The sequence below is a fragment of the Petaurus breviceps genome, unplaced genomic scaffold, assembly GCF_028583685.1.
Source record: "Petaurus breviceps papuanus isolate PSGF00001 unplaced genomic scaffold, PetGlider_PUasm1.0 188, whole genome shotgun sequence".
Lineage (NCBI taxonomy): Eukaryota > Metazoa > Chordata > Mammalia > Diprotodontia > Petauridae > Petaurus > Petaurus breviceps.
In genome coordinates, this window is record NW_027185804.1 from 36,382,761 (window position 1) to 36,396,341 (window position 13,581).

The 13,581-nt window shown below is 39.9% G+C and overlaps 2 protein-coding genes across 13 annotated transcripts in view; both read right to left on the reverse strand.

The window, feature by feature from the left end:
• PEX16 (peroxisomal biogenesis factor 16) overlaps positions 1–13,581 on the reverse strand; it is a 239,331-nt gene that overhangs the window by 185,507 nt on the left and 40,243 nt on the right. The window lies entirely within an intron of this gene.
• Positions 1–13,581, reverse strand: part of PHF21A (PHD finger protein 21A) — a 218,285-nt gene that overhangs the window by 154,537 nt on the left and 50,167 nt on the right. For all 12 annotated transcript variants that reach the window (XM_069091501.1, XM_069091505.1, XM_069091503.1 and 9 more), the window contains 2 exons: positions 7,932–7,964; positions 5,503–5,568 (listed from right to left, as the gene is read on the reverse strand). In XM_069091501.1, the coding sequence (XP_068947602.1) occupies positions 5,503–5,568; positions 7,932–7,964 (99 nt within the window). The remainder of the gene's footprint in view (positions 1–5,502; positions 5,569–7,931; positions 7,965–13,581) is intronic.

The following is a 13,581-nucleotide window of genomic DNA, read 5'->3' on the forward strand; positions in this document are numbered from 1 at the left end:
TACTAAATAGCATAATACTATCCCATGTGAAGCATCATGAAACTAACCCATTACTGACAGTAAAGTATGCCTGCTTGCTTCTCATCAGAGTGATGGTAGACTATAGGTAAGGAATGATATGACTGACTTTGTAGGCTGAACTATTTCTCTGTTATAAGAGAGGTTCTATTGGGTGGGAGGAAGTCATTAGGAAATTACAGTGATTTTGTTTTTTAATCAATAACATTGTTTTCAAAAAAGGTAAAAAAACTCCTTAATTTTTAAAAAATTAGTGAAGGTCTTAAAAGCAATCTTTATTATTCTAGGTTATGTTTAGAGAAAAGATGTAGCGCATTTGGAGGATTATATTTATAACCAAATATTCATGTGTCTGTTTTTGAGAAACAGAAACATCAAAAGATCTGATCATCAAAGTTTGAAATATTTCTTAATAATAAAAACTTTAAAAGATAAATATCATAAAAAATGTCTACAGATACAATATCACCCCTTGTCAAAGTTACCTTCACATGCAACCCAGAACTCTCTCCATCATGCTATAGAGACTGAAGCATCCCTGTCTTACAAGTTAAATAATTCAAAGCCTTTATTCTGCCACTTTCCTCATCACCTATCACTCAATGGGTTCAAGGGTCAGCCCTTTGCATAAAGTGTAACTTTGTAAGAGTTAAACCCGGTTCTCTTTTTAGAGTTGAAGCCTACCTGCTGCCGACTTGCTTTCTTTCTCCAATGCCAGGACTCTTTCACTGCACAGAAGCTTCTGAAGTGAGTGCTCATTATTAAGTCTCAGCAAGCAGCCTACAACAAACTACCACATTGCGTGTGCTTCTCCGATGCCCCAGAAGGGTACCACATCCTACGGCCACCAGAGGCTTTGGCTCCAGGGCCAGAAGCCTGATCTCCCCATGGGACAGGTCTGTGTGCCCAGCGCAAATGAGGGCACCAAGAAAAGAATAAAAATGAGGTCAACACTTAAGCAGCACTACTGTTTGAAACACAGTGCCTCAGAAAGAAGACTTTGTTCAGCATCGGACACTGCTACTGGTGGAGATGGAAGCTTCTGGGCACTTTCAGATGAAATGCTAAGCCACCAACATCAACCTATCCCAGCTCTGTGAAGACACCTGACCTGATCCCTCCGACGACGCTACTTCTTTGGCCGATGTTCTGCACGTCCCTCATCTGCGCCCGTGATGCTGCCTCCAGCACGCGGTAAGCTCTTGGAGAACAGGGATGCTTCTTACCTTTGTCTTCCCAGTACCCACCACAGTGCTTGATACACAACAGGCTCTTAATAACTGGTAACTGAATTGAAATTAATTGAACTGGGGAAACTGAAAACACTGGAACTTTCTGATGAGAGACTCAAAAGTCTCTTAGATCTAGAGGGATAGCAGCTGGTCCAGGCAGAAGATCCCACAGGGAAATATTTCCATGAATGAATGACGGAAAAACATTTTTATGCGCTTAGTAGAATCTGTTTTTCCTTTTTTCTTACAGTCTGTAAATAAGAAAATGTATTAAGTGCTAAGGTGGAAGGGCAAGAAGATTGGTGGTGGCCTAAAATGCTCAGGAAGCCAGACACATGAGCGATGAGGCACAGGAGAAAAAAGAAAGTATATGGTTAAAAAAAATTCAAGGAGATACATAAAGTTTTCCCAGATACTAAAGAGTTCTGTAGAGTAAGTAAAGAAGCCAGAAGTGATAGGAAAAATCCCTAAAACAAAATCAAAGCCAAGTAGTATTTCTTCCATCTCTGTTATTGAAAAAGTTATCTTTTATGTTCTTATGTAAGCTACCTAAGCTACCTACCTGAGCTACCTAAAAACAATCTGTTCTGTGGCCTAGTTGAAAGAGACTCCTTTGAGAAAACAATTTACAACATGTTTTAACTATATATTTAAATATCAAGCCTGTAATCTCACTGGTGAGAAAACACCCTCTGTTAATGCAGATCGATGACTATTCTGCAACTTGGTCTTGGGGAGGTGCCTGGAAGCCTAAAGAGCTTAAGCGACTTGCCCCAGGTTACACTCTCCATATGTGCCAGAGATAGGACCTGAACCCAAGTCTTGGTCCTCCAAGACTGTCCTAACAACTGTGCTGTTTCTCATCTGCATAAGCGAGATAGAAATTTCATCCCAAATTCTGCCATTACTGTCAGTTCTTGTATCTCAGCTTTTCCTTAGACTGAAAGGGGGCTGTTAAAATTAAATGATCCCAATTTCTAAAATCCAAAACTTCTAGTCCAAAGGGACAGGACACTAAGCTGGGTTGGCTGAGACCTGGATGGAGTAGTGTCTGAGAGGGACTCACCTGGGAATTCCAAGGTAGAATGCAAGCTCCTTGACAACAGGGGCTGTCTTTCACTTTGTCTCTATGCCCCTGCACACGTTTTAGGAGTACTTCATAAATGCTTAATGGATTAGAGCAAAATCCTCTTTTTTGACATCACTTTTTTTTTTTAAGCAATTGGGGTTAAGTAACTTGCTCAAGGTTACACGGCCAGGTTTTCTGTGTGGGTCTTAAGTATCTGAGGCGGAACCGATCCCAGGTCCTCCTGACTCCAGGGCGGCGCTCTTACTCACTGCACCACCTGGCCCCCCACTTTGTCATCACTTTTTGATCTCATTAGCTCCCATGGATTAAATTCTCACATTCAGCCCTCTTCTCTCTCTCTCCTGAGTCTCATACAACCAGCACCGAACAACATTTTCACCTGGGTATCTCCCACAGGCATTTCAAATTCAATAGGGCCCAAACAGAATTCCCTGACCTTTGTCCTTAAACCTACCCCCTCTCAATTCTCTGAGAAGGGCATAAAGATACTCCCAGCTATCTAAGTCATGTCCTTCACCCGTCCTCACACTCCATTTCCTATCTATTGCCAAATCCTCTTGATTCTGCCTCTACTACCTCTCTCATATCTGTCCTCTTCTTTCCACTGGTGACCCCCACCCTCATTAAGGTCTTTATTGCCCGTGCCCTGGATTTCTTCAACAGTCTCTTTATTAGTTTTCCTGATTCTAGTCTCTCCTCTCTTCAGTGCATCCTTCACACAGGCCTAAGTCTAGCCATAGTCAATCAACAAGCATGGAGTGGGTGCATGCTATGTGCGAGGCACTGGGCTGAGCTGACCAAGAAGTTCAGTGTGGCTTCCAAGATAAAATACAAACTCCTCTCCTGCCATTTAAAGCCTTTAAGTCTGGTTCCAACTGACCATTCCAGCCTTAATTCATATAACTTCTCTTACGACATCCTCCATTCAAGTCACATTGGCCCTCCCTGCTTTCTCCTACAGACAATATTCCATATCCTGATTCCACAATGTTGACTGGCTGTCTCCTCATCTCCCTTGCCACCAAGAATCCCTATCTCCACTCAAGCCTGCCTTCAAGGGCTGCCTCTTACATGAGACCTTTCCTGATCCCCTCCTCCCAAAAACTGACTCTCTCTATATTTTGTATTTACTTACCTGCACAATTTATACTGACATGGCAGAATGTAAGCTCCTTAAGAATAGGGCTCAGTCATCTGGGCTCATTTCCTTTTCTGGTGCTAAAAAATAAGCCCTTCTGTGATTCTGGACTGTGTTCCCCCCCCCCCTTTTTTTTTGCTTTTTGGATGGGGAAAGGCAGGGTAATTGGGGTTCAGTGACTTGCCCAAGGTCACATGGCTAGTATGTGTTAAGTGTCTGAGGCTGGATTTGAACTCAGGTCCTCCTGACTCCAGCATGGGTGCTCTACTCACTGCACCACCTAGCCTCCCCTTACTGTTCCATTTTCTTATGTTATTATTTTTATGTTGCATATTTTCACTTAAATGTGCATTTGACCATAATATACAAATTCATTACTGTAAAAAAAAAAAAAACGGGCTGTTTTATATTTGTCTTTGTATCCCAATGTCTAGTATACAGTAGTCACTTAATAAAAGCTAGGTGAACTGAAGCTTACTGTTTTCCACTTGGTGAAATACACTACCAAACATAAAAGATGCAAATTTCTATTAAATAAGTGTCTCCAGAGAGCAAAGCATTTAAAAAGAATAAAAAGCCAACTATGATTAAATTGGATTCCTGACTGTTCCAGAAGTGAGCCAGATCTTTGCTTTCATTTTCTTAAGAATATTAAGTCCCCTAAAGTTGCTCAATTATACAAAATGTGGCTCTATGGCCAGTTCTCACCTTCAATAGATCTGTCTGAACACGTGAATTTTTCAGCAAATGTGACTCATGCACTAGCATCCTGTCCAACTAACCCTGAAGCTAGAAGGGCCCCCAAGCTGACAAAAGTCTAAGTCTAGAACACTCTCACTCACACAGATCAATCATGATGGCTTTAGAAAGCTGAATCAGCTTTACAACAGACCCTGGCAAACTCAGTTTATACTTTTCCTCACAAATTATCGACCCACCCCCTATACTAGTCTGGCAATTTTCCTCTTCTAATATGCTGGAGGAAAGGGAAGGAGGAGGAAACTTTGGGAAAAGACTCAATCTTGAAATATAAACTAATTCCCATATATTCTTCACAGAATCACCAAGTTAGAGTGAGAAGTGACAACAAAGGCCTGCACCCCAACAGAGTTCAGAGTTAACTGTCAGGAAAAACTTAACTAAACGAAAACACAATTTGACATCGCTTGGGAAAAAAAAAAAGGCCTAAGCGGAAAGCACCCATTCAGGTAATGCGTTACTACCTAAAATTCACTTTTGAAAACTCAATTATCAGTTACTGGGAATTACCTAGTGAAAACCTTCACTAAAATAGTATAATTATGTACTATCAAATGATATTAAAGTGATCCGCATCACAGTGTTCTTCTGATTCATGCATTTATCTTCAGGACAAACACTAGGGCTGGGGAGGAGGGAGGAAGACGCAAGAGCATGTTTTTGTCAAGTTTCCTGAGATGCCGTGTCTATCAGCCACCACCACTCCACCTGGTGGCAACCACCCAAAACTGGTCATTCTCCAGAATACTGCAAACAAATCCATATATATGTAGAGAGAGAGCATCAGTCTCAGTTGGGCAGAAGTCTATCACCTTTAAAGATGAGCTATCCAGACAGGATCAAACTGAAAAAGCGAGATGGCTAATTACAACCACCTTTCTCACACTCGAGGTTAAGGGCTGACACCAACCTTTAAAGTGGCTACCCTAAGACACAAAAGGTTAAGGAATCTCTGCATCACATTTCCCTGCTAACTCTCTACACCTTCCCCTGCCAGTAAACTCTAGTTTAATTAATACAGTTAACAGAAGTCTGCCATGTCGCTTTTAGATATTTGCCAGTAACACAAACTCATGGGATACTCTAGCCTGATTTCAACCAAAAATAAAAATGGATAAACAGAACTCAAACAGAATTAAAACTGAGTCTGACTGCCCACACTTATTTTCACACATGAGGAAAAATAGCAGTTCTCTTAGAAGCCTGGAGTAGACATACTGTATCTTTAGAACACAATGTTAAAAATATGCCCCCCTTTTCCCTACCTGTTTCTCACTCAAAGCTGTGATTTTGGCTTGGAGTTCATGAAGCTGCTTCTTCAGATCAGCATTCTGATTGGAAAGAAAAAAGATCTGTGAGAAAGAGACTCCATTTGTTAATGCAGAATAGTAGCAAGCCAACGCTAGGCATTTATTGTATTATAAAGTACGAACCACTTCAAGCATTCAGCATTAACTTTACCCAGATGCATCACCCCCTGATCCACAAGTCCTCCACGCAGACTTCATGCACTACTGGGGAGAGGGACAACTGTTTTCTAGAATGGTTTCAAATCTGAAGGTAACTCAACTAAATAAAAGTTATTAACACACCAGTGACTTTACAGCATGTTCCACTGAAACACCACCTTTCTGCCAAGAAGTCATATTCTTGAGTCACATATTTAAGGAAACGCACCCATTCAAAGACAAAAAATCAAGATGATACACATACGCACCTTCTCTCTCTCTCTCTCTCTCTCTCACACACACACACACACACACACACACACACACACACACACACGCACACACACATCATATTAAGTGCACAGCAGTAGAAGGGCTTTTCTCTTATTTTTGTTATACAGTTAGTTACAGCCTAGATTTGGAAAAGATTTCATGATGATGACCACTGAAGCTGCCCAACCACACTAGAACACTACTTATAAGGCCATTTTATTTCCTCAACTCTGAAATTCTAGGAATTAATATATGTATGCACATATCCCTACTAAATGTAGTCTATCTTGCTTTCACTGAGATGAAAATTATAACAAATATTAAAATATGTAAATGGTCAATAATGAAGGGCAACAGATAAACACATATTCCAATGAGATTATTCTTAACCATTTTTGGTAAAGCTCTTCCAATTCATCCCACCCTAACTTCTATCATGTTTTCTGTTCCTGCATCATCCAAGCTTTTCTAATCCAAGCTAATCTGAAACCAGAGCTTGCATATGAAGAAAGTAAATTATTACACAGGGCCCATCTGATGTTAGGCAGGCAGGAAGGCCTCTCTCAGAAGATGACCCAACAAAGTAGCTAGCTTTCTTGCCTCTGAGACTCTGACGAGGGACTGTCTTGTCATGTCATCATGTGGTGTGCTACAGAAACAAATACTTAGGGGCAGCTAGGTGGTGCAGTAAGTAGAGCACCAGCCCCAGAGTCAGAAGGACCTGAGTTCAGATCCGGCCTCAGACACTTAACACACACACACACACACACACACACAGACAAAACAAACTAGCCATGTGACCTTGGGCGAGTTACTTAGCCCCAACTGACCTCCAAAAAGCAAAAAAAAAAAAAGAAACAAACACTTATAAGAAGTATTCACCAAATAGGTTTATTTAAAATAAGCAAATATTTTGTGTTTCCTGTTTTAGGTTCTACTTCTAAAGCACAGCACGCCAATCGTTCAGATTTATTTTAATGTGCATTATATACGAGTTCAAAAAGGAAACACTCATCTTGGAAAAATGGACAACCAGAGAGGAATGGGTACCATTTACTGGAATCAATGGATTACACTGAGACACAGGAAAAACTAAGCCACAGAGCCCTGAGCTTGTAAAAATAACTTTTTCCTATTCTACTAACAGAAGATGGGCTAAAATGCTATTCTTAAAACTCCAGCGTTTTTTTTTCTTTAGAATGGTACAGATCTGCAATGTTTAATAAACTATATATATATATATATATAATAAACTATAAAATTTATCCAAGTGCACAAACATGGTTCCAGGTTTCCTTTGAAAGGTTTATAAAAATAATGGAAATTCTCCTTTGATTTCCAGAAAGCAGATTTTGACTAAAATATAGTGTTTTCTATATATAATACTTATGAGTCCCAGAAGTTACAAAGCTGTGATGTCAGAACAGCCAATAAATTATATAAGGCAAGATAAACACTTTAATGAGCAGAGAGAAAGCAGAATGGTCGAGTCAATATGTGCCCACCAAACTCCAGGACAAGTCCAGAGAGTGAGTACCCTGTTTGCCTGACTGCTACAAATGGTGATATGTATATCCTTTGGAGATCCAATGTCAGCCTGCATATAGGGAAGCTTTGAACAGCCAAGTGACCCTGAACAATTACACAAACACACAAAGTAAGACTAAGTAACAATTGGTCTCAGCTACTTTCAACAACTATAATGCTCCAGAAAGTCTCACAATCATCCAGTAGTTGACAGCAAACACTTTCATTTTTTTGTCAAGATATAAAAAGCAATTAATAGTAATGATAAAAAATAATAAATGAGGTGACATCTTATTTACATGAAAAAATAAAGATCTCCAGCCTAGGACAACGGCTTTTTAAAGGTCAGACAATTCTTTTATGCTCAAAGAGTTCCTTTAGAATTTCATCATCATTTTTATTTTTTAACTTCAGGAGTGAATGAATGAATAAAAGTAAATATTTACCTGTGGATCCTGCTTCATTTGAGCAACCAGTTTCTAACAAAAAAGAAAAAGAGAGCCATTAATATTCTAGATGTTAACCTACCAGAGCTGCAATCATAAGGTTCTACAGATAAAGTCCTAAAGGAGAAGCTGACTTAAGTTGTTGCTGTTATTTTTTAATTGGCCAGGTTCAAAAGGGACCCCAAATCTTGTCTAACTCATAGCAACGGTCATTCAGATGAGACATCCTGAACAGCTCAACAGCTAGTCTGACGCCTATTCTTTATTTATTCTTGAGCTGACGGCTACCACTCTTCCTGGGCATCCTAATTTAATAGCTTAGCATCTCTTTAAAATGCCACTTTTGCCCACAGGTCCAGGGAAAACAGAACAAAGAATACATCCAAGACAAAGACTGCCCGCCCTGATAATCAAGTATAGGTTACTTAAAAGAACCAACGTGTGATTGGTCTTCTGGCTTTGCTCCTACCACACAGGAGACCCAGATTTTGATGGGACATGGCCGGGGATGTCTACGGGAGAAGTAGCAGACAGGTAACAATGCAATGTTCTTTTAACTTACTCAGGTTAGGGTAGGAGAATGCCACCAGCATAATAAGCAAATATGAAAGACCTTTATTGGGTAAAGAGGAGACCAAATAAAAGATGAAGGAGAAAAAAAATCAAACCAACTAACTTCCTGGAAAGTAGCAGATAATTAAAGCCTCTCAAGGACAAAAGAAGGCTCTGACACCTTGTTTATTTGGGATTACTGGGGAAAGAAATGGTGAACTAGAGGATACTACGTAAGATTAACACTCATAAGTCAAAAAACAAGTTTTTATTTTTATGAGACTCTTTCCAAAACATCATCCACACTTATGCCTCCTTAAACAATGGCTACAAAATCCAGTCTGGTTTTTCCCAGGGACTCCAGGGTATACTCAGGATCTTATCATGAGGAACAAGGTTTTTGTTTGTTTGTTTGTTTTAGTAAATAGGACTTTATTTTTTCCATTTACATGTAAAGATAGCTTTCAACACGCATTTTTTTAAGATTTTGAGTTCCAAGTTTTTCTCTCTCCCTCCTTCCCCCAAACAGCAAACAATCTGATCAGTTATACATCTGCAATCACGTTAAACATATTTCTATATTAAATCATGTTGTGAAAGGAACAGAACAAAAGAGAAAAGCCTCGAAAAACAGAAAACAAAAAAATGAAAACAGTCTGCTGTGATGGGCATTGAGATTCCAAAGTTCTCTTCCTGGAGGTGGACGGCATTTTCCATCATGAGCTTTTTGGAATTGTCTTGGATCACTGCATTGCTGAGAAGAGCTCAGTCCATCATAGTTGATCATCTCACAAAGTTACTGTAACTGTGTACAGTGCTCTCCTGGTTCTGCTCATTTCACTGGGCCTCATGAGGGTCATGTAAGTCTTTCAGGTTTTTCTGAAATCCACCTGCTCATCATTCCTGACAGTGTGCCAGTATTCCATTACAATCCTACACCACAACCTGTTCAGCCATTTTCCATTTGATGTGCATCCCCTCAATATCCAACTCCCTGCCACCACAAAAAGGACTATATTTCTGCACATGTGGGTCCTTTTCCCTTTTGTATAATCTCTTAGTAGTGGCATTGCTGGATCACAGTTTGGTTGCCCTTTGGGCATATGGAACATTGAGGATCTTTGCAGTTCTAAATCTACAGTGCTATGGCAACAGTGTCTGATCCTACCCTGACAAGCCCTGGACGTAGGTTTCATGTTTGCCTAAAAAAACCCAAACAGTTTGATTATCTTTTCTCTTGTTGTCAAATGACACTTTTTGCTGCTGTGACTTTTGCTTCTGTGAGGATTACTCTCTTCATCTCCTTGGAGGTGAGAATAGAGCTTGTTAGACAATTTTCTAAAATAAGAGTGACTAGGCTCTGAGTGAGAAGCTGGGGTGCAGCACACAGGCCATGCTCCACCCTGGACTCAATGACCCTCATCTCCACCACTCAGACTTGTTCTGTTTTCTTACGGTGTCCAGACAAGGTTTCCAAGAGCTAAAGCAACTTAGAGGAGTGGCCCTTGCATCCAGTTGGCACTACTGGACTCTACATCAACACGACAAGCACTGGCTCCTCTTCTAGACTGGGATGGTTTCGTTTTCATTACTAGAAAGAGAGGAGTCTACACAAACGCCAGTCCCTTAAGCAACTGAAAACAAAGGTTATATGGGCACGTTCCCACAGTGACTGAAGACAGACGCAACTCAAGGAGAGAAGCTCTCTGATGCACTCTGCTTACAGGGTCATCATAACCCCTTTAAAAGGGAAAGAAAGCAGACTGCCTGAAATCCAAAAGCATCCTTGGCTGATACTTAACTGAGCAGCAGAGAAAATAGGAGGGTTTAATACTGGGGGATAAAACCTTCTTTCCCCCACAAACAGCCCCAAAGCTTCAGAACTGACCAAAAACAAGGGCACAGTGGATAACCTCACTAAATAATCCTCTTGGGAAGAAAGATATAAATGTATCGTTTCTATGCTAAAGCTGCATTTCTGATGAGAAATGGTTAGTTAGGTAAGTTGGTATTATGAGTGACCAGACCACCTCCAGCTCTCATAACTTTTAAGCTCTGTCATGTTAACTCTCAGGATTCACTGAAAGTTTTTTCCTAGGAATTCAGGACAACCAGGTGGTGGTAAATAGAGCACTGAGCCAATAGTGAGGAAGATCCGAGTTCAAATCAAGCTTAGCTTTGGAGTCATGGGCAAATCATTGAACGTGTCTGTCTAAATTTCTTCAACTATATCTAACATTTATGCTTTTCTGCATTTATTTATGAGGCGTCTATGACCTAAGACATGGTCAATATTTCTGAATGTGCCACACACAGTTGAGAAATAGGCATGTTTCTTTTTACTGCCAATCAAGGTCTATCATATCTACCTTTCCTAAAATTCCACCCATTTCCTCAGCTTCTCTCTTATTTATCTTAAGCTTAGATTTATCTAGGTCTAAGGGAATAAATCGAGGCCCATCCCCCACTAATACGGTTTAACTGGCTATTTCCTCTTATAACTCATTTAACTTTACCTTGAAGAATTAGATAGAATGCCATTTGCTGCACATTTGTTTAGTACTGATATTAACTCAGGGTATGATACCATCTACCAAAATGTAGTTTCCCAGTTTGTCTCTTTTAAGTGGGTCTATTTTTGCTTTGTCTGAGATCATGACTTCACTCCTGACTTTTTTTTTTACTTTAAAGCATAACAGATTCTACTCTAGTCCCTTACTTTAACTCCGTGTCTGTCTTCTGTTTCAAGTGGTTTTGTTTGTTCTGTCTTTTTGGAGGGGGGAAGGGTGGGCAACTGGGGTTAAGTGACTTGCCCAAGGTCACACAGCTAGTAAGTGTTGGGTCAGAACTCAGGTCCTCCTGACTCCAGGGCCAATGCTCTATTCACTGTGCCACCTAGCTGCCCCAGGAACACAGGACTTTTAGGACAAGTATAAAAAGGTAAACATGAGGGAGAAATCATAATAGACCAAACAAGGGTAAGCTGCTTACATTCCTATCTTCACTAGGGCTCTTAGATGGAGTCTCATTAGACAGAGGGCCTGGGTGTAATTCTATTATGTTGGGACGATTTCAAAAGAAGAATGGAAGGGTGGAGAAGCTAAAAGCATGGGGGGGGGAGGAATTTTCTCACATATACGGTGTGTTCAAGGAAGATTTTATATAATGAAGGGGGAAGCAGAGGGAGCAATGGACAACAGTTGTATCTGAACTAGTTCAAGGAGGGAAAAATAAACATATTGTGGGGTATATATATATATAACCCTAATCGTATTCATCTTACTGAACAAGGAAGAAGTAGGGAAAAGAGATTAGAAGAAAGTGTGGTGGGGTAGAGAATAAGAGGCAGTGGTCAGAGGCAAAACAGATTCTTAAGAATGGGACAAAGTAAAAAAGAAAAGGATAAGTGTAAGAAAACAGGATGTAGGATGGTACACAGCATCTACCAAGAATGTGGATGGGATGAACTCACCCATAAAATGGAACAGTATAACAGAACTGATTAGAAATTAGAATCAAGCAATATCTGTAAGAAATTTGTTATTTGTAAGAAAAACACCTGGGGCAGCTAGGTGGCTCAGTGAATAGAGCACTGGCCCTGGAGTCAGGAGGAACTGAGTTCAAATCAGGCCTCAGACACCTGATGCAATTACTAGCTGTGTGACCTTGGGCAAGTCACTTAATCCCAACTGACTTGCTTTCCCCCCTCAAAAAAAAGAGTCCTGTGTTTGAATGTTAAAATTTCCATTAAGTTCTCATCTTTTCATCAGGAATACTTGAAAGTCTTCTATTTCATTAATTACCCATTTTTTCCCCTGTGGGTGATACTTAGTATTGCGGGATGGAGTATTCTTGGTTGTAATCCTAGAGCCTTTGCCTTCCAGAATATCATATTCCAGGCCTTCTGTTTCTGTATAGTGGTGGATGCTAAATCTTGTGTGATACTGGTTCCCTGGTACTTGAATTCTTTCTTTCTTGCTTGCTACTTGACCTGGAAGTTCTAGATTTTAGCAATAATATTCCTGGGAATGTTCATTTTTTAGTTTCTTTAAACAGGTGATGAGTGGATTCTTTCAACATCTACTCTGCCCTCTGAGTTCTAAGTTATCTAAACAGTTTTCTTTTATAATTTCTTGAACTATGTCTAGGCTTCTTTTTTTAGTGGTTTTTGGGGGCAGTTCAATAATTATTAAATTATATCTCCTTAGTCTATTTTCCTATGAAAAGTTGTTTCTTCCTATAAACTATTACACATTTTCTTTTATTTTTTCAGTCTTTCGACTTTGTATTTATTATTTCTTGATATCTCATGGAGTCATTAGCTTTTCACTTTTCATTAGCCAATGCTCATTTTTAACAAGTTATTTTCTTGAGTAACATTCTGTATCTCTTTTCATAACTTTCTTGCACAGCTTTTTTTTCCTACATTTTTTCTACATTTTTCCCCTCTACCATTCTTATTTAGTATTAAAAATAACTTTTTTGTGGGGCGGCTAGGTGGCACAGTGAATAGAGCACCGGCCCTGGAGTTAGGAGGACCTGAATTCAAATCCAGCCTCAGATACTTAACACTTACTAGCTGTGTGACATTGGGCAAGTCACTTAACCCCAATTTCCCTGTCTTCCCCCTTCCAAAAAAAAAAGAAAACAAAAAAAAAAAACAAATTTTTTTTTTGCTATTTTCAAGTATCTTTCCCTCTTCTAGAGATTCCTGTGGGCTTGTGTCCAAACTACGTTTTTTCTTTAAGGCTTTGCTTATAGATGTTTTTGAGTCATTATCTTCTTCTGTATTTGTGTCTTGAGTCACTGTCACTATAGTAGTTCTTTATGGTCAGGTTCTTTTTTGTTCGCTTGTCTGCTCATTCTTCCAGCTGACTTCTGGACTTTTGGACTTCATGTTGCTATTGGGCTCTGCTCATTTCCGGGGTGATGGTGACGTTTGTACCTTTACATCCTTCTGCTGTTTTTGCAGCTCCGCCTGGGGGCCTGAAAGTTTTCAGTGCTTCTAAGGTGGCCTGAGAGATTTATTCACTATCCTTCTGGTATGAACTCTGCAATTTCCTGACCCAAGTTTGGGTCTATTGAATTCTGTGTGGTT